This window comes from Entelurus aequoreus, linkage group LG14 (assembly GCF_033978785.1).
Source record: "Entelurus aequoreus isolate RoL-2023_Sb linkage group LG14, RoL_Eaeq_v1.1, whole genome shotgun sequence".
NCBI classification, from domain to species: Eukaryota; Metazoa; Chordata; class Actinopteri; order Syngnathiformes; family Syngnathidae; genus Entelurus; species Entelurus aequoreus.
Window position 1 is genome coordinate 32,331,670 of NC_084744.1, and position 24,454 is coordinate 32,356,123.

At 41.3% G+C, this 24,454-nt stretch overlaps 1 protein-coding gene across 3 annotated transcripts in view; it reads right to left on the reverse strand.

Moving 5' to 3' along the window:
- Positions 1-5,437: 5,437 nt before the first annotated feature.
- The window catches only part of LOC133664760 (junctophilin-1-like), a 31,663-nt gene continuing 12,646 nt past the window's right edge, over positions 5,438-24,454 (reverse strand). The window contains exons 2-6 of one of the 3 annotated variants that reach the window (XM_062069660.1): positions 21,511-22,261; positions 8,024-8,142; positions 7,458-7,736; positions 5,715-6,139; positions 5,438-5,534 (exon numbers count right to left, since the gene is read on the reverse strand). In XM_062069660.1, coding sequence (XP_061925644.1) covers positions 5,454-5,534; positions 5,715-6,139; positions 7,458-7,736; positions 8,024-8,142; positions 21,511-22,261 — 1,655 coding nt within the window. In that variant the 3' untranslated portion in view covers positions 5,438-5,453. Of the gene's footprint in view, positions 5,535-5,714; positions 6,140-7,457; positions 7,737-8,023; positions 8,143-21,510; positions 22,262-24,454 lie in introns of those variants that run through there. The other 2 variants (XM_062069661.1, XM_062069662.1) reach the window with 2 other exon arrangements.

Consider the following 24,454-nt stretch of genomic DNA (forward strand, 5'->3'; position numbering starts at 1 on the left):
TGCTGTATAATAAACTATTTATATTATTCACATGTGAATAAAGCTGTATAATAGACTGTATTTATATTATTCACATGTGAATAATGCTGTATAATAGACTGTATTTATATTATTCACATGTAAATAATGCTGTATAATAGACTGTATTTATATTATTCACATGTGAATAATGCTGTATTTATATTATTCACATGTAAAAAATACCAAAGTGTTTATTGTCTATTGTGAGAGAACTGTGGTGCTGAATTTCCCCAGGGATCAATAAAGTACCTTCTATTCTATTCTATTCTATTCTATTCTATTCTATTCTATTCTAATATATGAATAAAATCATAAGCCGATGCAATGTTATTGAGAACAAAACAGCATCAATCCAGGTAACTTTTGCCGTAGCGTTTTTAAAAGCTAACGTGAAATCTGGCTTTTTGAAATCCTGCAGGGACACAATCAGGTGTTCCAGCATGACAACGATCCCAAAACTGTTTTTTAGAGCGGATAAAACAGGAGTGTGGCCAACAACAACAACAACAATAACAGTAAGAATTTAAGAAATAAGAGCAAACATATGTAATGTACTGACAACTATCTGACAATTCAATATGCATAAAATACATAGAATAGTACTCAAAGAGCGCAAACCACCACCAGGTCCTATCTCCCAATACTAAACATGTCCTGATCACTTGTTGCTTATCCCACTTCCTGAAAGTCAGATGAAGATCCGCCCCGAACTTTTTGATATACTGTATACACAAGGTTCGTCTATACAAGCCTGAATGGTCAAATTGTTTGTACCTGACACGTTTTCACTACCTTGCCTCTGCAGCCTTCTTCAGAGGGTTTTTACTATTCAGGCTTTTATTGATTATATCAACGTAAGCAGGCCGAATTAACCTCTTCACTATATTACCTAACTTTTGCAGTTATCCAATGGGGAATGAAAGAAACGGCGTGAGCACTCTTGTCGGTCATCCACACATCACACACACACACACACACACACACACACACACACACACACACACACACACACACACACACACACACACGTGAATGATGTAAGGTAACGTAGTAGAAATGATCAGAAGCAGGTTGTTCCTTTCCCTATCTTCTGAACGTTTCATAAACATCTGCCCATAACTTTGAGATATTTTGCAAATCAACCAACCAACCAACCCATGAACATACAAACCAACAAACAAACGAACCAAACAACCAAGCAACAAACACACAAACGAGCCGACCAATGAACAAACAAACCAGTCAGCCAACTAACAAACATACAAACGAACCAACAAACCAACCCATGAACATACAAACCAACAAATGAACCAACAAACAAACAAGCTGACCAATGAACAAACAAACAAACCAGTCAGCCAACTAACACACATACAAACCAACCAACCAACCCATGAACATACAAACCAACAAACAAACAACAAGCCAACAAACGAGCAGACCAATGAACAAACAAACCAGTCAGCCATTCAACAAACAAACCAACCAACCAACCCATGAACATACAAACCAACAGATGAACCAACAAACAGACCAAACAACAAACAAACAAACGAGCCAACCAATAAACAAACAAACATACAAACAAGCTAGTCAGCCAACAAACAAGCTGACCAACGAATAAACAAACATACAAATTAACCAACCAACAAACAAGTCGATCAATGAACAAACAAACAAACCAGTCAGCCAACTAACAAACAAGCATACAAATGAACCAACCAACCAACAAACAAGCCGACCAATAAACAAACAAACATACAAATGGACCAACCAACCAACAGACAAACAAACAAGCCGACCAATGAACAAACAAACGTACAAATGAACCAACCAACCAACAAACAAACGAGCCGACCAATGAACAAACAAACATACAAACATACATATGAACCAACAAACAAATGAACCAACCAACCAACAAACAAGCCAACCAATGAACAAACAAACATACAAATGAACCAACCAACAAACAAACAAGCCAATCAATGAACAAACAAACCAGTCAGCAACTAACAAACAAAAAAGCCGACCAATGAACAAACAAACATACAAATGAACCAACCAACCAACAAAGTAGCCCATCAATGAACTAACTAACATACAAACAAACCAGTCAGCCAACAAACAAACATACAAATGAAACAACAAACATACAAATGAACCAACCAACCAACCAACCAACCAATTAACCAACCAACAAACAAGCCGACCAATAAACAAACAAACATACAAACAAACCAGTCAGTCAACAATCAAACATACAAACGAACCAACCAACAAACAAACAAGCCAACCAATTAACAAACAAACATACAAATGAACCAACAAACAAACAAATGAGCCAACCAATGAACAAAGGAATAAACAAAGCACCCAACCAACCAATTAACAAACAAAACAGTCAGCCAACTAACAAACATACAAACCAACCAACCAACCAACAAACAAGCCAACCAATTAACAAACAAACATACACATGAACCAACAAACAAACAAATGAGCCAACCAATTAACAAATGAACAAACAAAGCAACCAACCAACCAATGAACAAACAAACATACAAACAATCCAAGTCAGCCAACTAACAAACATACACACCAACCAACCAACCAACAAACAAACAAGCCGACAATGAACAAACAAACATACAAATGAACCAACCAACTAACATACAAACAAACCGGCCAACGAACCAAGCAAAGAGCCAACCAAGAAAGGAACCAACAACAACAACAATTACACTAATCATACAAAGCTGACACAAATGTTGTCTTTAACTAAAACTAATGTCTGTTTTTAGCTTTTACTTTCTACACAATAATCAATGATCATACTTTGACTTTTCAGTCTGTGGCCCTTGGTGGAAAGACTTTAGACACCCCTGGGATGAAGCATGCTAATATTAAGCTTGGGCAATGACCTTCTCAGAGCTGCAACCCAACTGAACATTTGTGGACTATGTTTAGCAGACGGGTCCGTGCCAGAGAACCAAGCAATTTAAATGAACTCCACCAAACTTCCCTCCAGAATTCAACCAAATATTAGCGGGGGTGTCGGGATGTATCTGAAGCTGTATGTATCACATTGGTGCACCCAGTTCTTGTTTTTGAAAATACTTTGTAAGCTGGATAATCAGTCCACTTGTGGTCCGAAGAGACCAGAACTGATCTCTTTGCCATCAGCTCGCCATGTTTGGATGCTAATTACAAGTCCAAATTCAACATCCCACTGTCAAACATTCCTCTATAGGGCGGTTTCTGTTTTAAGAGTACAGAAGACTCTACTGCACTGATATGGCGACGATCAAGGCCGGTATCGCCCTCAAGGGTCTTCCAGCAGGACAGTGGTCCAAATCTTACAAGCAAGGCAATAGTGGAGTGTTTCCAGAAGAAGAACATGAGACCCAAGCGAGGCCTCGCCAGTCTACAGACTTTAATCCATAGCAAATCCCGCGGAAGACGCTGAAACCAGTGCCTCTATGGAAATGCCCCCCTCTACCTCAAAGAACTGCTCACCCCCAAATCCTCCACACGACACCTCCGCTCCGGACAGACTAACCTCCTCCAACCTCCGAGGACAAAGCTACGAACAATGGGAGACCGGGCTTTCTGCTCCGGCGCTCCCAGTCTGTGGAACGCTCTCCCTGACCACCTGAGGGCACCATAGACTGTGGATGCTTTTAAAAAAGGCTTAAAAACCCTTATTTTTAAAAAAGCCTTTTTTTTTTTAAGATATATGTGTTGTAGTTTTTATTTTTTTAAATTTTATTATCTTTTTATTTATTTTTTTAATACACTGTAGCACTTTGAGGTTGATTGCTCAATGGAAAGTGATTTTTACAAATAAAATCTATTATTATTCTTATTATTATTATAAACTGTTAGAGTTGCCAAGTGACAAGCTTTGGAACACTCATGATTTAAAGCAAAAGTGCACACACGTTTTCTGCTGTGGGTCACAGACACAAATCGAAGAATGCTAAGGCCATTTTGGTCATTGTCGGCTTTAAAACCAGTACAATATATATATTTATTTAAAAAAAAGAACTAACAAAAGGCAATTTCAGTAGAAATTTTGTGTGAATGCTGAAGATCCGAAGACGAACTGAAATGATAACAGTGAACACGCTGGCCAACTAGCGTCAAGTAACAGACAAATAAGCAAAATTTGTTAAAAACAAAAGGCTACCATGCTAACAGTACTATGCTAACATGTTGTAGCATGCTTACAGTTAGCGTTTATACCAAAATATACAACACCGAGGTGCATATTTGCTAAATAAGCTACCATGCTAATGTTAGCGTGCTAAAATGCTAACTGTAACATGCGTCAAAAACCCAAATATATTACTCTGAGGTGTGTACCTAAAAATGTGTTTAAAAGGCGAGCATGCCAACGTTAGCATGCATCAAGCACAAAAATATGACTGAGGTGTGTACCCACAAAATTAGCGAGCATACTAATGTTAACATGCTAACAGGCGTCATTTGTCAAGTCACAAAATATTTGACGCCGGGGTGTACAGCGTGCCTGCAAAATTAGCAAAAAAGCTAGCAGAATAGAATGCTAACGATTGATAACTTTGGACACCCCTGATTTGGAGAGTAATATTTCATAAAGAGGCGGTGCCAGAATAACAACGACTGCGCAAAAAATTTATTACCGTATTTCCTTGAATTGGCGCCGGGAATATGGTATTCGCATGCCTGGAATTACAGCTGGGTCAAACTCGTTTCGCAAAATAATTAGCGCATGCTTGGCACTTCCGCCGGGTCAAACATGAGTCATTAAATGACTCCCGCCTCCTGGTGGTAGAGGGCGCTAGTGATCCTTCTTGCGACTGCAGGTACTGCAGAAGACCTGTGCTGCAGAAGAAGACAACAGCAGCAATAGTGCGCAGCCATTTATTTTACCATGGAGGATTACATATCTAAAATAAAACAGTTTTCTAAACTGGACTTTCAATCGAAGCAGGAGGTAATACTTAAAAGGAAGATCTCCATCGAGACAGAGAGACTTTTAAAACTGAAGAAAGATAAGGAAGACTTCTATATCGATGCTTTTCTTCAAAAGGAGCTGACATGGACTCATTTATACCTAAAGGTAAGACCATAATAAAGTTTTTTTTATTAAATGTACTTTTCATGATAAGGTAAGCGCCGGAGTGAGAAGAGGTTTTAAAATAATTACCGCATGCATGGCAATCTCGCCTGCTTTTGGTAAACGCAGGGGTGAGAAGAGGTTTTAAATTAATTAGCGCCCCTGCGGCTATTCAAGGAAATACGGTATATTTGCATCGTGTTTAGCCACCGACCACGAGCATATGTGACCAACACCAGACTAAGAGAAGAGATTTAACAAATGAATACATGTATTTTGTACCCGCCAAAAACCCGTCCTATTGTTCCTTACCTGAGGTCAAATTTGGTCAGGTGAGGAAATGGACAAAAATGATAGCCAGACCAACGTTCAGTAGCATCACCAGCAACACCAGGATAGAGTTAGGACCCTGGGGGACCAAACAGAAGTAAGGGTTAACGTTTCTACTTCATAAAGTCCATATTGGTAATTTAATACACGATCCAAAGAATTCAGAGGGTTGGTTTCATCGCCATAACTGCCGCTCCAGTATCACACCAGGTTTGAGAAGTCGGTGATTCAATAGTCAAACTCGTGTTAAATGACTTACCGACGTTTCCTCTACAATTTCAGGACTAATTTCCACACTCGCTTTCTTGGTTTCTGCCAAAGTCCTCGGTTTGCTCGATTCCGGCACTTTCATTTTGGAAGGCTCCGGAGCTCTGCTGTTCGCCTTCTGCGGGACCGGGGTAGGACTCGGCGCCGGCGTCACCTTGGCCGGCGCCGCCCACGTTTTTTTGGGAGGAGGAGGCAAGCGCGCCAGGCTCGACGGGTGGAAATCATCCTCCAGGTCAACCGGTTCTTCCGGCGGCAACATCTTCACATCCTTGACGTAGTAACCGTGGTACTGGGAGTGGATCTGTCCATTGCTCGGGAAACCACTGACCGGCACGGCTACCTTGGTGGGTGAGTACGTTGGCGCCTGTTGCCTCCCTTCCTGTTTGAGAGAAAGTTTCGATGCATCCTTTGTAATTCCTGTTTTGTAAAGAGAAAAAGTCACATCAAATACTTCAACCAACATGCTATAACACCTCTAGATGACTGCAACCACCCGTCACAGGAGCCTACCAGTGGACCTACTGGATCATGAGCTAATGTGGCGGTTCTTGGTTTACTCCAACAAAACCCAAAAGCAGTGAAGTAGTCACGTTGTGTAAATGCTAAATAAAAAGAGAATACAACAAATCCTTTTCAACTTATATTCAATTGAATAGACTGCAAAGACAAGATTACAGGCAGGCCAGTTTAGTACCCGCACTTTTTTACTATGAAGTCACGCTGTTGTAACACGTGGCTTGGCATTGTCTTGCTGAAATAAGCAGGGGCATCCATGATAACGTCGCTTGGATGTCCAAAACCTGTATCTACTTTTCAGCATTAATGGCGCCTTCACAGATGTGTAAGTTACCCGTGACTTGGGCACTAATACACCCCCATACCATCATAGATGCTGCCTTTTACACTGTACACCTGGAACAGTCCGGATGGTTCTTTTCCTCTTTGGTCCGGAGGACACGATGTCTACAGTTTCCAAAAACAATTTCAAGTGTGGACTCGTCAGACCACAGAACACTTTTCCACTTTGCATCAGTCCATCTTGGATGATCTCGGGCCCAGCGAAGCCGGCGGCGTTTCTGGGTGTTGTTGATAAATGGTTTTGGCTTTGCATAGTAGAGTTTTAACTTGCACTTACAGATGTAGCGACAAACCGTAGTTACTGACAGTGGTTTTCTGAAGTGTTCCTGAGCCCATGTGGTGATATCCTTTACACACTGATGTCACTTTTTGATGCAGTACCGCCTGAGGGATCCAAGGTGCGTAATATCATGGCTTAAGTGCAGTGAGTTCTCCAGATTCTGTGAACCTTTTGATGATATTACGGAGCGTAGATGGTGAAATCCCTAAATTCCTTGCAATAGCTGCTTGAGAAATGTTTTTCTTAAACTCACGCATTTGTTGACAAAGTGGTGACGCTCGCCCCATCCTTGTATACCCAATCATGGCACCCACCTGTTCCCAATTAGCCTGTTCACCCGTTTGACCATTAAATATCTTGTCTTTGCAGTCTATTCAATTGAATATAAGTTGAAAAGGATTTGCAAATCATTGAATTCTGTTTTTATTTACCATTTACACAACGTGCCAACTTCGCTAGTTTTGGATTTTGTATATAATTTTGATTATAGTATTGGGTCGATACCAATATTTGCGGTATCGCCCAATCCCACGTTAAACTGACTGACCGTTCAAATAAAACTCCTGCAACTGCCTGTTGATATTAAGGCCAACTTACCTGCGGTTAAGGACTCATGCGTTGGGGTTCTGTTGTCACTCCCAGCAGAGTTCGGGGGGTTGACGGTGGCAGGCGGTTTACTGCTGAATAAAGTCTTCTGGATGAGAGTCGGTGAAGCAGTGGGGCTGGGGACCGGGCTCTGAGATGGCGAATGTGACGGCGTTGTGCCTTTGCGGTAGAAATGAGGGCTACTTGAAGGAGTTTTCTCCGGTTTAATCTCGTCTGGGATCTCCTTCACTTCCACCGGCTCGTTGTATTTCTGCCGAATATAGTCCGGGCCTGCAACACAAGATTTGGCGGAGATTTCTATCTATTGGAGAATGACATTCAAGTAGTTTTATGTTGCATTAAAACATCTTAAATAAGTTCAAAATGAAACCCTAAGATTCAAACTTGATCTTAAAACCAACCTAAGTACCAAACTGTAACGGTTCCTTCTGAATTTGTACAAACTCACACGGTATGCCTCCTCTGGGATGAAACTCAAATGTGATATGACGTACATAATAGGATGGAACATACAGTAAACATGCATTATGCAATACATTGAATACCATTACGAGTACCTGGCTGGTAGAAGCTGGGTGAGAGTTCTTTGGCCACAGCTCTGGCAATGTCTGAGTCTTGACTAGCTGACTGCGCAGCTTGGTCTGCTGCCTCTGCTTTGGCCCGAGTGTGAGATGTTCTAGAAGAATCCACAGTTGTATTCATGCTTTTATGATACGGTTGTGGAAACGGCAATGTTAGCTAAAAACTACATATGCGTGGATGTGAACAAGTACATTGTTAGTAGGGGTGTGACTCTCAGGGCACCTAACAATTCAATCCTATTCCGATTCAATCCACAATCAAGTCTTGATTTAACATGATTCTGAATTCAAACCGATTCCAGCTTGTATTATTTGGTATAATAATTGTAATGAAAGTTTTTCAACACGGGTTACAGGTTAGAAAAAACTGATTCTGGTTGCACGGACGTGGCCTTAAACGTGGGTTGGGATGAGTAAGAATCGAGGTTTGGATGTGAATCCATTTTTTTGGTACCTACTGTCTAGTCCCCAATTGTTCATGATAGTGCGTGTATGTTTATATGTACACTGCCACTTCTACTACGAAACCAGGTTTTGTTTTGGGAGCAAACTTTTATTTCCCTCAATTAAATCAAAACCATGGCACTAATGCTTAGCCTGTTGGCCCCAAAGTTAGGAGGCTGAGGATCAAAATCTCTACTTGGGCATCTTTTCAAATACTTTCTCTGGGGTCATTTAGGGAAAATGTGACACATGTATACTCTGGTCATATCTAAGACTCGCCCTAACCCTAACTCTGTCTTGGAGGTATCAGGAAAGACCGCAAATGGACACTTAAGGTCTCAGTACGGGCCCCCCCAAAGAGGTGCATTCCAGACCTCCTTGGGCACTGAGGCTATTTAAGGACAGGCACCCTTTCCGGGGTGTTTCGGAACCCTCAGGATGTTAGGTCATCCCTGAATGATGGACTTTTTTGCAATACAAGTATATTGCCCCAGTCCTTCTAGGGTACGTCCGTACCCTGAGAACTCAAAAACACTGGTCCAAAAACAGCTGAGAAGTCAAGTTTCCCTCAGCGACCCCAACTTTCTACCGCATTCTAAAAACATGCGTCCTAGGGAGACTGGAGAGTCTAAATTGTCCAGAGGTGTGACTGGCTGATGACCAGTCTACAGTGTAGGGATAGGCTCCAGCTTGTCGTGACCCTAATGGCGACAAGCGATATAGAACATTTAATGGATTATGAGACCCGTTCATATAACTTCGTAAGGCGGTACAGTTACAAAATCAGCAGGGGATCAAATGCTTATGTTCCGCACTGCATGGGAATAGGATGTATCACATAGCTCTAATGCCCAGCGACTACGAGATGTGAGAACATCCATCAGCAATCTCTCAGAACAAGATCAAGTGACCGTCCCAGAGGCAGATATCCAAAAAGAGAGTCTAGTATGAAGAGCTGGACAGCACCAGACCAGCTACCGGGCAAAGAAAGTAACTGCACTCAAACCCGGAGTGGTTCACACAAGGAAAGACTGTCCAGATCCTAGTAACGGATCTAAGTTGTACCTCTGCACAACATAGAAGCTTCTGTCAGGCTTCACAGTGGCAATGGTTAAGTACACAGAGGTCTCCACCCACTGAGCCAGGTCCTTACAGTTGTTTCAGATACCAATTTCATCCATCAGCTAAGAACTCCACATGGATGGACGTCAAGCTGTAGGCCAGGAAGGAGTGAGAAACTCGACTTACTGATCTGCCTCGCAAGAATCCACAGCTCTGACATTAGAACGTCATTGGCATTAGAGATAAGTGGCAGGATGGTAGGAAAAGAGAGAAAAGGTTCAACTCCCGGAAGGTTTTATGAAAAAAACTAAGATTCTTACTAGAGTTGTCAAAGGTATTGATGCTATACCAAAACACCAAAAATACAGAATGTTGTACAACATAGACCTGGGCGACATGGCCTAAAACATTTGATTCACTATTTTTATTCCTGATTTTTTCCCCCACTTAATTTTTTAAAGAAACTAATGAATACAAATGACCACAATAATTCATAACAAGTTTCACTTTTATTCCCGCCTTCCCGTGGGACTCGGCTGGGTGCGTTATGGACATTTTGGGCATCCCGGGACTTGCAAGTCCCACAAGTCCCTCAGGCGGGACTTGTGGGACTCGAACCCGGGTGTGATTTTTGAACATTTTTGGAACTTTTTTAGGAAGTGGGTTGAGATATACATTTTACTCTATACAATATTTTTTTAAATGTACTTATTATAGGTAATTCTGGCATATTTACTGTGAGGCTTTTGCTTGTATTGATCAGTACGCATCGGACCATAGGGCACACCGGATTATAAGGCGCACTGCCGATGAGCGGGTCTAGTCAGGTCTATTTTCATACAAAAGGCGCTTATGCAGATCCCAAATACACATCAGCAGGTACCAGAAGGTAAGAAAAGTCGCTTTTGCATAATATTGCGGAACAAAACGCCAGATAATATGTCTTACCTTATACACACACCATAATAACACTCCTATGTTGAAGCACAGTACAATCCATCTAGCGGTGTGGCTTCATAGCTTACCAAAGTCCTACTAAAACATTTTGATAGATTTTTGAGCGCCGTGTGTAACGTTCTATATTTTCAATGGAACATAGACAATGTTGGTGTTTACTTGAGTCATATTGCAGTCTACATGTATCTCTTATGTGTGACTGCCATCATATTGCAGTCTACACTCTTATGTGTGACTGCCATCATATGGCAGTCTACACGTATCTCTTATGTGTGACTGCCATCATATTGCAGTCTACATGTGTCTCTTATGTGTGACTGCCATAATATTGCAGTCTACATGTGTCTCTTATGTGTGACTGCCATCATATTGCAGTCTACACGTATCTCTTATGTGTGACTGCCATCATATTACAGTCTTCACGTATCTCTTATGTGTGACTGCCATCATATGGCAGTCTACACATATCTCTTATGTGTGACTGCCATCATATTGCAGTCTACATGTGTCTCTTATGTGTGACTACCATCATATTGCAGTCTACACTCTTATGTGTGACTGCCATCATATTGCAGTCTACACCTATCTCTTATGTGTGACTGCCATCATATTACAGTCTTCACATATCTCTTATTTGTGACTGCCATCATATGGCAGTCTACACGTATCTCTTATGCATGACTGCCATCATATTGCAGTCTACACATATCTCTTATGTGTGACTGCCATCATATTACAGTCTTCACGTATCTCTTATGTGTGACTGCCATCATATTGCAGTCTACACATATCTCTTACGTGTGACTGCCATCATATGGCAGTCTACACGCATCTCTTATGTATGACTGCCATCATATTGCAGTCCATACGTATCTCTTATGTGTGATTGCCATCATATTGTAGTCTACAATTATCTCTTATGTGTGATTGCCATCATATTGCAGTCTACACTCTTATGTGGGACTGCCATCATATTGCAGTCTACACGTGTCTCTTATGTGTGACTGCCATCATATTGCAGTCTACACGTATCTCTTATGTGTGACTGCCATCATATTACAGTCTTCACGTATCTCTTATGTGTGACTGCCATCATATGGCAGTCTACACATATCTCTTATGTGTGACTGCCATCATATTGCAGTCTACACGTATCTCTTATGTGTGACTGCCATCATATGGCAGTCTACACGTATCTCTTATGTGTGACTGCCGTCATATTGCAGTGTACACTCTTATGTGTGACTGCCATCATATTGCAGTCTACACGTATCTCTTATGTGTGACTACCATCATATTGCAGTCTACACGTGTCTCTTATGTGTGACTGCCATCATATTGCAGTCTACACTCTTATGTGTGACTACCATCATATTGCAGTCTACACGTATCTCTTATGTGTGACTGCCATCATATTGCAGTCCACACATATCTCTTATGTGTGACTGCCATCATATTGCAGTTTACATGTGTCTCTTATGTGTGACTACCATCATATTGCAGTCTACACTCTTATGTGTGACTGCCATCATGTTGCAGTTTACACCTATCTCTTATGTGTGACTGCCATCAAATTACAGTCTTCACATATCTCTTATTTGTGACTGCCATCATATGGCTGTCTACACGTATCTCTTATGCATGACTGCCATCATATTGCAGTCTACACATATCTCTTATGTGTGACTGCCATCATATTACAGTCTTCACGTATCTCTTATGTGTGACTTCCACCATATTGCAGTCTACACATATCTCTTACGTGTGACTGCCATCATATTGCAGTCTACACGCATCTCTTATGTATGACTGCCATCATATTGCAGTCTATACGTATCTCTTATGTGTGACTACCATCATATTGCAGTCTACACATATCTCTTATGTGTGACTGCCATCATATTGCAGTCTACACATATCTCTTATGTGTGACTGCCATCATATTACAGTCTACACGTATCTCTTATGTGTGACTGCCATCATATTACAGTCTTCACGTATCTCTTATGTGTGACTGCCATCATATGGCAGTCTACACATATCTCTTATGTGTGACTGCCATCATATTGCAGTCTACACGTATCTCTTATGTGTGACTGCCATCATATTGCAGTCTACACGTATCTCTTATGTGTGACTGCCATCATATTGCAGTCCACACATATCTCTTATGTGTGACTGCCATCATATTGCAGTCTACATGTGTCTCTTATGTGTGACTACCATCATATTGCAGTCTACACTCTTATGTGTGACTGCCATCATATTGCAGTCTACACCTATCTCTTATGTGTGACTGCCATCAAATTACAGTCTTCACATATCTCTTATTTGTGACTGCCATCATATGGCAGTCTACACGTATCTCTTATGCATGACTGCCATCATATTGCAGTCTACACATATCTCTTATGTGTGACTGCCATCATATTACAGTCTTCACGTATCTCTTATGTGTGACTGCCATCGTATTGCAGTCTACACATATCTCTTACGTGTGACTGCCATCATATGGCAGTCTACACGCATCTCTTATGTATGACTGCCATCATATTGAAGTCCATACGTATCTCTTATGTGTGACTACCATCATATTGCAGTCTACACGTATCTCTTATGTGTGACTGCCATCATATTGCAGTCTACACATATCTCTTATGTGTGACTGCCATCATATTACAGTCTACACGTATCTCTTATGTGTGACTGCCATCATATTACAGTCTTCACGTATCTCTTATGTGTGACTGCCATCATATGGCAGTCTACACATATCTCTTATGTGTGACTGCCATCATATTGCAGTCTACACGTATCTCTTATGTGTGACTGCCATCATATGGCAGTCTACACGTATCTCTTATGTGTGACTGCCATCATATTGCAGTCCACACATATCTCGTATGTGTGACTGCCATCATATTGCAGTCTACACTCTTATGTGTGACTACCATCATATTGCAGTCTACACTCTTATGTGTGACTGCCATCATATTGCAGTCTACACCTATCTCTTATGTGTGACTGCCATCATATTACAGTCTTCACATATCTCTTATTTGTGACTGCCATCATATGGCAGTCTACACTCTTATGTGTGACTACCATCATATTGCAGTCTACACGTATCTCTTATGAATGACTGCCATCATTTTGCAGTCTACACGTATCTCTTATGTGTGACTGCCATCATTTTGCAGTCTACACGTATCTCTTATGTGTGACTGCCATCATATTGCAGTCCACACATATCTCTTATGTGTGACTGCCATCATATTGCAGTCTACACTCTTATGTGTGACTACCATCATATTGCAGTCTACACTCTTATGTGTGACTGCCATCATATTGCAGTCTACACCTATCTCTTATGTGTGACTGCCATCATATTACAGTCTTCACGTATCTCTTATGTGTGACTGCCATCATATTGCAGTCTACACATATCTCTTACGTGTGACTGCCATCTTTTGGCAGTCTACACATATCTCTTATGTGTGACTGCCATCATATTACAGTCTTCACATATCTCTTATGTGTGACTGCCATCATATTGCAGTCTACACATATCTCTTACGTGTGACTGCCATCATATGGCAGTCTACACGCATCTCTTATGTATGACTGCCATCATATTGCAGTCCATACGTATCTCTTATGTGTGATTGCCATCATATTGTAGTCTACACTCTTATGTGGGACTGCCTTCATATTGCAGTCTACACGTGTCTCTTATGTGTGACTGCCATCATATTGCAGTCTATACGTATCTCTTATGTGGGACTGCCATCATATTACAGTCTTCACGTATCTCTTATGTGTGACTGCCATCATATGGCAGTCTACACATATCTCTTATGTGTGACTGCCATCATATTGCAGTCTACACGTATCTCTTATGTGTGACTGCCATCATATGGCAGTCTACACGTATCTCTTACGTGTGACTGCCATCATATTGCAGTGTACACTCTTATGTGTGACTGCCATCATATTGCAGTCTACACGTATCTCTTATGTGTGACTGCCATCATATTGCAGTCTACACGTATCTCTTATGTGTGACTACCATCATATTGCAGTCTACACGTGTCTCTTATGTGTGACTGCCATCATATTGCAGTCTACACTCTTATGTGTGACTACCATCATATTGCAGTCTACACGTATCTCTTATGAATGACTGCCATCATTTTGCAGTCTACACGTATCTCTTATGTGTGACTGCCATCATATTGCAGTCTACACATATCTCTTATGTGTGACTGCCATCATTTTGCAGTCTACACGTATCTCTTATGTGTGACTGCCATCATATTGCAGTCCACACATATCTCTTATGTGTGACTGCCATCATATTGCAGTCTACACTCTTATGTGTGACTACCATCATATTGCAGTCTACACTCTTTGTTGTGACTGCCATCATATAGCAGTCTACACATATCTCTTATGTGTGACTGCCATCATATTACAGTCTTCACATATCTCTTATTTGTGACTGCCATCATATGGCAGTCTACACGTATCTCTTATGCATGACTGCCATCATATTGCAGTCTACACATATCTCTTATGTGTGACTGCCATCATATTACAGTCTTCACGTATCTCTTATGTGTGACTGCCATCATATTGCAGTCTACACATATCTCTTACGTGTGACTGCCATCTTTTGGCAGTCTACACATATCTCTTATGTGTGACTGCCATCATATTACAGTCTTCACGTATCTCTTATGTGTGACTGCCATCATATTGCAGTCTACACATATCTCTTACGTGTGACTGCCATCATATGGCAGTCTACACGCATCTCTTATGTATGACTGCCATCATATTGCAGTCCATACGTATCTCTTATGTGTGATTGCCATCATATTGTAGTCTACACATATCTCTTATGTGTGATTGCCATCATATTGCAGTCTACACTCTTATGTGGGACTGCCATCATATTGCAGTCTACACTCTTATGTGTGACTGCCATCATATTGCAGTCCACACCTATCTCTTATTTGTGACTGCCATCAAATTACAGTCTTCACATATCTCTTATTTGTGACTGCCATCATATGGCTGTCTACACGTATCTCTTATGCATGACTGCCATCATATTGCAGTCTACACATATCTCTTATGTGTGACTGCCAACATATTACAGTCTTCACGTATCTCTTATGTGTGACTGCCATCATATTGCAGTCTACACATATCTCTTACGTGTGACTGCCATCATATGGCAGTCTACACGCATCTCTTATGTATGACTGCCATCATATTGCAGTCCATACGTATCTCTTATGTGTGACTACCATCATATTGCAGTCTACACGTATCTCTTATGTGTGACTGCCATCATATTGCAGTCTACACATATCTCTTATGTGTGACTGCCATCATATTACAGTCTACACGTATCTCTTATGTGTGACTGCCATCATATTACAGTCTTCACGTATCTCTTATGTGTGACTGCCATCATATGGCAGTCTACACATATCTCTTATGTGTGACTGCCATCATATTGCAGTCTACACGTATCTCTTATGTGTGACTGCCATCATTTTGCAGTCTACACGTATCTCTTATGTGTGACTGCCATCATATTGCAGTCCACACATATCTCTTATGTGTGACTGCCATCATATTGCAGTCTACACTCTTATGTGTGACTACCATCATATTGCAGTCTACACTCTTTGTTGTGACTGCCATCATATAGCAGTCTACACATATCTCTTATGTGTGACTGCCATCATATTACAGTCTTCACATATCTCTTATTTGTGACTGCCATCATATGGCAGTCTACACGTATCTCTTATGCATGACTGCCATCATATTGCAGTCTACACATATCTCTTATGTGTGACTGCCATCATATTACAGTCTTCACGTATCTCTTATGTGTGACTGCCATCATATTGCAGTCTACACATATCTCTTACGTGTGACTGCCATCTTTTGGCAGTCTACACATATCTCTTATGTGTGACTGCCATCATATTACAGTCTTCACGTATCTCTTATGTGTGACTGCCATCATATTGCAGTCTACACATATCTCTTACGTGTGACTGCCATCATATGGCAGTCTACACGCATCTCTTATGTATGACTGCCATCATATTGCAGTCCATACGTATCTCTTATGTGTGATTGCCATCATATTGTAGTCTACACATATCTCTTATGTGTGATTGCCATCATATTGCAGTCTACACTCTTATGTGGGACTGCCATCATATTGCAGTCTACACTCTTATGTGTGACTGCCATCATATTGCAGTCCACACCTATCTCTTATTTGTGACTGCCATCAAATTACAGTCTTCACATATCTCTTATTTGTGACTGCCATCATATGGCTGTCTACACGTATCTCTTATGCATGACTGCCATCATATTGCAGTCTACACATATCTCTTATGTGTGACTGCCAACATATTACAGTCTTCACGTATCTCTTATGTGTGACTGCCATCATATTGCAGTCTACACATATCTCTTACGTGTGACTGCCATCATATGGCAGTCTACACGCATCTCTTATGTATGACTGCCATCATATTGCAGTCCATACGTATCTCTTATGTGTGACTACCATCATATTGCAGTCTACACGTATCTCTTATGTGTGACTGCCATCATATTGCAGTCTACACATATCTCTTATGTGTGACTGCCATCATATTACAGTCTACACGTATCTCTTATGTGTGACTGCCATCATATTACAGTCTTCACGTATCTCTTATGTGTGACTGCCATCATATGGCAGTCTACACATATCTCTTATGTGTGACTGCCATCATATTGCAGTCTACACGTATCTCTTATGTGTGACTGCCATCATATTGCAGTCTACACGTATCTCTTATGTGTGACTGCCATCATATTGCAGTCCACACATATCTCTTATGTGTGACTGCCATCATATTGCAGTCTACATGTGTCTCTTATGTGTGACTACCATCATATTGCAGTCTACACTCTTATGTGTGACTGCCATCATATTGCAGTCTACACCTATCTCTTATGTGTGACTGCCATCAAATTACAGTCTTCACATATCTCTTATTTGTGACTGCCATCATATGGCAGTCTACACGTATCTCTTATGCATGACTGCCATCATATTGCAGTCTACACATATCTCTTATGTGTGACTGCCATCATATTACAGTCTTCACGTATCTCTTATGTGTGACTGCCATCATATTGCAGTCTACACATATCTCTTACGTGTGACTGCCATCATATGGCAGTCTACACGCATCTCTTATGTATGACTGCCATCATATTGCAGTCCATACGTATCTCTTATGTGTGACTACCATCATATTGCAGTCTACACGTATCTCTTATGTGTGACTGCCATCATATTGCAGTCTACACATATCTCTTATGTGTGACTGCCATCATATTACAGTCTACACGTATCTCTTATGTGTGACTGCCATCATATTACAGTCTTCACATATCTCTTATGTGTGACTGCCATCATATGGCAGTCTACACATATCTCTTATGTGTGACTGCCATCATATTGCAGTCTACACGTATCTCTTATGTGTGACTGCCATCATATGGCAGTCTACACGTATCTCTTATGTGTGACTGCCATCATATGGCAGTCCACACATATCTCTTATGTGTGACTGCCATCATATTGCAGTCTACACTCTTATGTGTGACTACCATCATATTGCAGTCTACACTCTTATGTGTGACTGCCATCATATTGCAGTCTACACCTATCTCTTATGTGTGACTGCCATCATATTACAGTCTTCACATATCTCTTATTTGTGACTGCCATCATATGGCAGTCTACACGTATCTCTTATGCATGACTGCCATCATATTGCAGTCTACACATATCTCTTATGTGTGACTGCCATCATACTACAGTCTTCACGTATCTCTTATGTGTGACTGCCATCATATTGCAGTCTACACATATCTCTTACGTGTGACTGCCATCATATAGCAGTCTACACGCATCTCTTATGTATGACTGCCATCATATTGCAGTCCATACGTATCTCTTATGTGTGATTGCCATCATATTGTAGTCTACACATATCTCTTATGTGTGATTGCCATCATATTGCAGTCTACACTCTTATGTGGGACTGCCATCATATTGCAGTCTACACGTGTCTCTTATGTGTGACTGCCATCATATTGCAGTCTACACGTATCTCTTATGTGTGACTGCCATCATATTACAGTCTTCACGTATCTCTTATGTGTGACTGCCATCATATGGCAGTCTACACGTATCTCTTATGCATGACTGCCATCATATTGCAGTCTACACATATCTCTTATGTGTGACTGCCATCATATTACAGTCTTCACGTATCTCTTATGTGTGACTGCCATCATATTGCAGTCTACACATATCTCTTACGTGTGACTGCCATCTTTTGGAAGTCTACACATATCTCTTATGTGTGACTGCCATCATATTACAGTCTACACATATCTCTTACGTGTGACTGCCATCATATGGCAGTCTACACGCATCTCTTATGTATGACTGCCATCATATTGCAGTCCATACGTATCTCTTATGTGTGATTGCCATCATATTGTAGTCTACACATATCTCTTATGTGTGATTGCCATCATATTGCAGTCTACACTCTTATGTGGGACTGCCATCATATTGCAGTCTACACGTGTCTCTTATGTGTGACTGCCATCATATTGCAGTCTACACGTATCTCTTATGTGTGACTGCCATCATATTACAGTCTTCACGTATCTCTTATGTGTGACTGCCATCATATGGCAGTCTACACATATATCTTATGTGTGACTGCCATCATATTGCAGTCTACACGTATCTCTTATGTGTGACTGCCATCATATGGCAGTCTACACGTATCTCTTATGTGTGACTGCCATCATATTGCAGTGTACACTCTTATGTGTGACTGCCATCATATTGCAGTCTACACGTATCTCTTATGTGTGACTGCCATCATATTGCAGTCCACACGTATCTCTTATGTGTGACTACCATCATATTGCAGTCTACACGTGTCTCTTATGTGTGACTGCCATCATATTGCAGTCTACACTCTTATGTGTGACTACCATCATATTGCAGTCTACACGTATCTCTTATGTGTGACTGCCATCATATTGCAGTCTACACATATCTCTTATGTGTGACTGCCATCATTTTGCAGTCTACACGTATCTCTTATGTGTGACTGCCATCATATTGCAGTCCACACATATCTCTTATGTGTGACTGCCATCATATTGCAGTCTACACTCTTATGTGTGACTACCATCATATTGCAGTCTACACTCTTATGTGTGACTGCCATCATATTGCAGTCTACACCTATCTCTTATGTGTGACTGCCATCATATTACAGTCTTCACATATCTCTTATTTGTGACTGCCATCATATGGCAGTCTACACGTATCTCTTATGCATGACTGCCATCATATTGCAGTCTACACATATCTCTTATGTGTGACTGCCATCATATTACAGTCTTCACGTATCTCTTATGTGTGACTGCCATCATGTTGCAGTCTACACATATCTCTTACGTGTGACTGCCATCTTTTGGCAGTCTACACGCATCTCTTATGTATGACTGCCATCATATTGCAGTCCATACGTATCTCTTATGTGTGATTGCCATCATATTGTAGTCTACACATATCTCTTATGTGTTATTGCCATCATATTGCAGTCTACACTCTTATGTGGGACTGCCATCATATTGCAGTCTACACGTATCTCTTATGTGTGACTGCCATCATATGACAGTCTTCACATATCTCTTATGTGTGACTGCCATCATATTGCAGTCTACACGTATCTCTTATGTGTGACTGCCATCATATTGCAGGCTACACGCATCTCTTATGTATGACTGCCATCATATTGCAGTCTACACGTATCTCTTATGTGTGACTGCCATCATATTGCAGTCTACACGTATCTCTTATGTGTGACTGCCATCTACTGGTCACACTTATAATTTCACCATGTACCAAATAAAACAGCTTCGGGGTCGGTAAGCACAACCAAAATCATTTCCGTACATAAGGCGCACTGTCGAATTTTGAGAAAATGAAAGGATTTTAAGTGCGCCTCATAGTCCTAAAAATACGGTAATCAAATAAAGGTATTCAATATAGAGGTTCTTAAGGGAGGCAAAACTTTTGTTTTGAATTAAATACTTCAGTAAATATGAATGTAGCACTGAGAGGTCTCTATAGTTTTGGTGTTTTGGTTTCAGATGCTACAATTAGTTAGTTTTTTTTAAACAAACTTTGCAGCGTGCAGTCATTTGTTCCACGCCCGTTGGTGCAAAAGCCAACCACTGACGACACTTTTCCTTTCTTTGGAACAAACGTCTCGCTCTCGTTCGCGTTAGCATTAGCCCCGTTTTGCTAGGTTCGTGTAAATTTCCCTAAGGACGGAAGTTACGGAAGCGCCTTGGGGGCAAAAACCATTTAATTAAATTATCTGCAACAAAACAACTTGATTTTATGGATGAAGTCTATGTATCCCCCAGGCCTAGTACCATATTTTCCTCGGCGAGCTGTGCCAGTCTTCATAAAGAAATAATAATGCATCTCTAATGGATAGTTTGCTCCCGGGCACCAGGATTGCTGGAAAGGAAGATGAGATCTTTTAAGACCTTGTCATTTCTACATTCTTTTTGTTGGTATGATAAATGGGGGCTTGTCCGGGAACAGTTTTTTCTGGCACCTCTACCTGTTACTCAAATAAATCACCTTTGGTTTAGTAACCTTGCACAAAAAATGACTTAAAGTTGTCTAAAAAGGGTTAATGTAATATTATTATCACAATTAGAGTTGAAAAAGAGTTTTGTTGGTGTTTATTTTAGCGTTACAACAAGAAAATGGCATTGATTCGGTGGAATGTCCCTTACACCAACCAAGTACTGGACAACCACTGAGGAGAGGTTAGTCAAGAGGACTTTATTACCTGGAGATGGCAATCTCTACTTTGGTTCTGGCAATAGCAGCTGCTCTCACTGATCCTTCAACGGCTCGATCCACCTTCTGTTTGGTCTTGGTGTTCCTCATTGGTATCAACTGTTTCCTGATACTTCGGGACAACACATTATTCTTGTACTTCCCTTCTTCTTTGGTGCCATCGGGAAAGACAGTACAGCCGTAGCCATGGCGCTTATTGTTTAACCATTCTCCTTCATACTTCATGCCGTTGGACCGCTCGGAGACACCAAAACCGCTGCGCTTGTCATTCTTCCACTCCCCCATGTAGGACTCGGTAGTGGTGGCGTCGACGTTGTCCTCCAGAGGCAAGTAGTCATCATTATCTCCAAAACTTATGGTGGAGTTGGCATCACTGGAACTGATTCGACTCATGGTGGTGTCGCTACGTGCTGAGCTGCGTTTGCTGGAGATGGACGAGCGCGAGTCTGATTTGCGCAACCGCTGTAGACTGCCGAAGAGAGAGCCGCGGCGGAAGAGACCCTTCTTTTTGTCAGAACCGTCTCCGTCTGAATGGAAGTTCAGCACGAAGCCTCCACGGGTGCCGGCAGGGCTGTCCGTCAGACTGTCGCGCAGCACTGTGCCGTTACTCTGCTCACTACGGAGGGAGGCCAGGGAGGTTCGGAGAGGCGAGCGGATGACTGATGCCATGCCGTATGGGACACTCTGACGAACCCCATACCCGTGACGCATCCCACCAGTCCACTGACCCTGGTATGTACCTACAGCAACAACAGAGAAACAATAGGCGATCTGATAAGTTAACAATCAGATTGTTTCTTAAAGCACTCAAGAGTTTTTCAAAGCCGGTGGTCTATCGTACACATCGGTCTCTTTAACGCAAGTGTCAGAGATTCAACAGTTCGAGGCGTCATCTATTTACTAATGTCTTTCAAATAGAACCAAGAAAAACGGCATTGTTGTTCCAATCAAACCCTCATTTCAGCGTTCTCCTTTCACACAGCCACCGACTCTGAAGCAAATTTGTGACCCACTCAGTCTTGGTTCTCGGCTGTATGCTTGGAACAGTAACCAGGGACCTAGACATGGTTTAGAACAGGGGTCTCAAACACGCGGCCCGCGGGCCAATTGTGGCCCGGGAGACGTTATTTTGCGGCCCCCACCTTAATATGAAAGTTTAATGTTAGTGCGGCCCGCGAGTTTTAAATGAATGGCGCTTGACAGCGTTGTGTGCGGAGCTGAAGAAATCTACCAATCACGTTGTGGTATGAGGCTCTCGACAATATCGAGGGCGTGCCGTGATGGCACTGTCATCAGTGTCCTCGAGAATCTGTCACCGCATCATCTTTTTCTCCATACTAACAGCGTGCCAGCCCAGACACATGTTGTATGAGGCTTCTAGAGACACACGCAGGTTATTGCAAGACATACTTGAGGAACAGCCATACATTTCACACTGAGGGTGGTCATATTTTATTTTATTTATATTTTAACACTGTTACAAATATGCGCCACACTGTGAACCCACACCAAACAAGAATGACAAACACATTTCGGGAGAACATCCGCACCTAAACACAACATAAACACAACAGAACAAATACCCAGAATCCTTTGCAGCCCTAACTCTTCCGGGCTACAAAAACACCCCCGCTACCCCTAACCCCGCCCAACTCAACCCCCCCCATCTCCCGAATTCGGAGGTCTCAAGGTTGGCAAGTATGCATTGATGTCACTTGCGTAATGCAAGCAGAGAAACATTTTGCCGCTTTTCTATGACACACGCTCTTCCTTCCTCCCTCCCTGCCTCCCTCCCTCGCCCGCCTGCTCGCTCCCGCCCCCGTTGTAAACAGTCCGGGCGGGGAAGACGAGCACTCCGCCGAAGGAGCGAGCGACAATACAAAAGTGTGGTGCACTGGACCCCAGCGCTGATACAGACGTGGTGATGTTAACCCGTTCGGGGCTAATTGTGCTACCGTAACTGTAAACTCCACCCCCCACCCTCCTCCCGTTGGCTCCAGACAGAGACGATTTTTGATGCAATATTTCTTTCACAGGGGCACCCCGACGTGTCTTATTTCATTTCATTTCATTTTTATTTATCTCCTTCATTGATGTGCATCTTTGATCGATAGACAATTATACCTCAATTTTTAAATTATACATTTACACACCAATGCCTGAGAAGGAGCAGGATGAAGAAAAATCTTATATTTTTCTGCCCCCTTCAACATAGTACGTAGTCTTACTTAATGATATCATATAAACAAACAATTACATCCAAATATAACGAAAACAAACAAAAAAACACAAGAAGTGCAAAACTTCATGATGTACAAAAAGAACAAAAAAAACAAAATAAGTAGTATACACCTCACAGGATGATACAAAACAAATACAAAACTAGGCAAAAAATAAGTAAAATAATAAATATAAAGCAAAATGTAAACAGTTATGGCTGTCCATATGATCTCATTGTTCTGTCCTTATATATTTTTTCAATTGGAATATATTTTTACAATCTTTTATCTCTTGTAAAGAGAATTCCATAGTTTAACCCCCACCACTGATATACACATTTGTTTTAAAGTTGTCCTTGAATACTGATGTTTGAAATGACCTTTTCTTCTATGCTCTTCATTCTCAGAAGTGATGACAAACATTTTTTGTAAATTTGCTGGTAATGTTTTACTTTTAGCCTTAAACATGACACATAATGTCTGTAACTTTACTAGCTCCTGTAGTTTCAATAAACCCGAATTAATAAATAATATGTTAGTGTGTTTTAAGTAATCTACTTTATGAATAATCCTTATAGCTCTTTTCTGTAGTTGATACAGAGAAAGTTGCGTTGCACAAGGAATACAATTTGAAACGTCATTATACAACTAGACATGCTGAGGAGTATGCAAAATACTAGGGGAGTGAACCGGGTTGCAAATTTTAAAACCAGT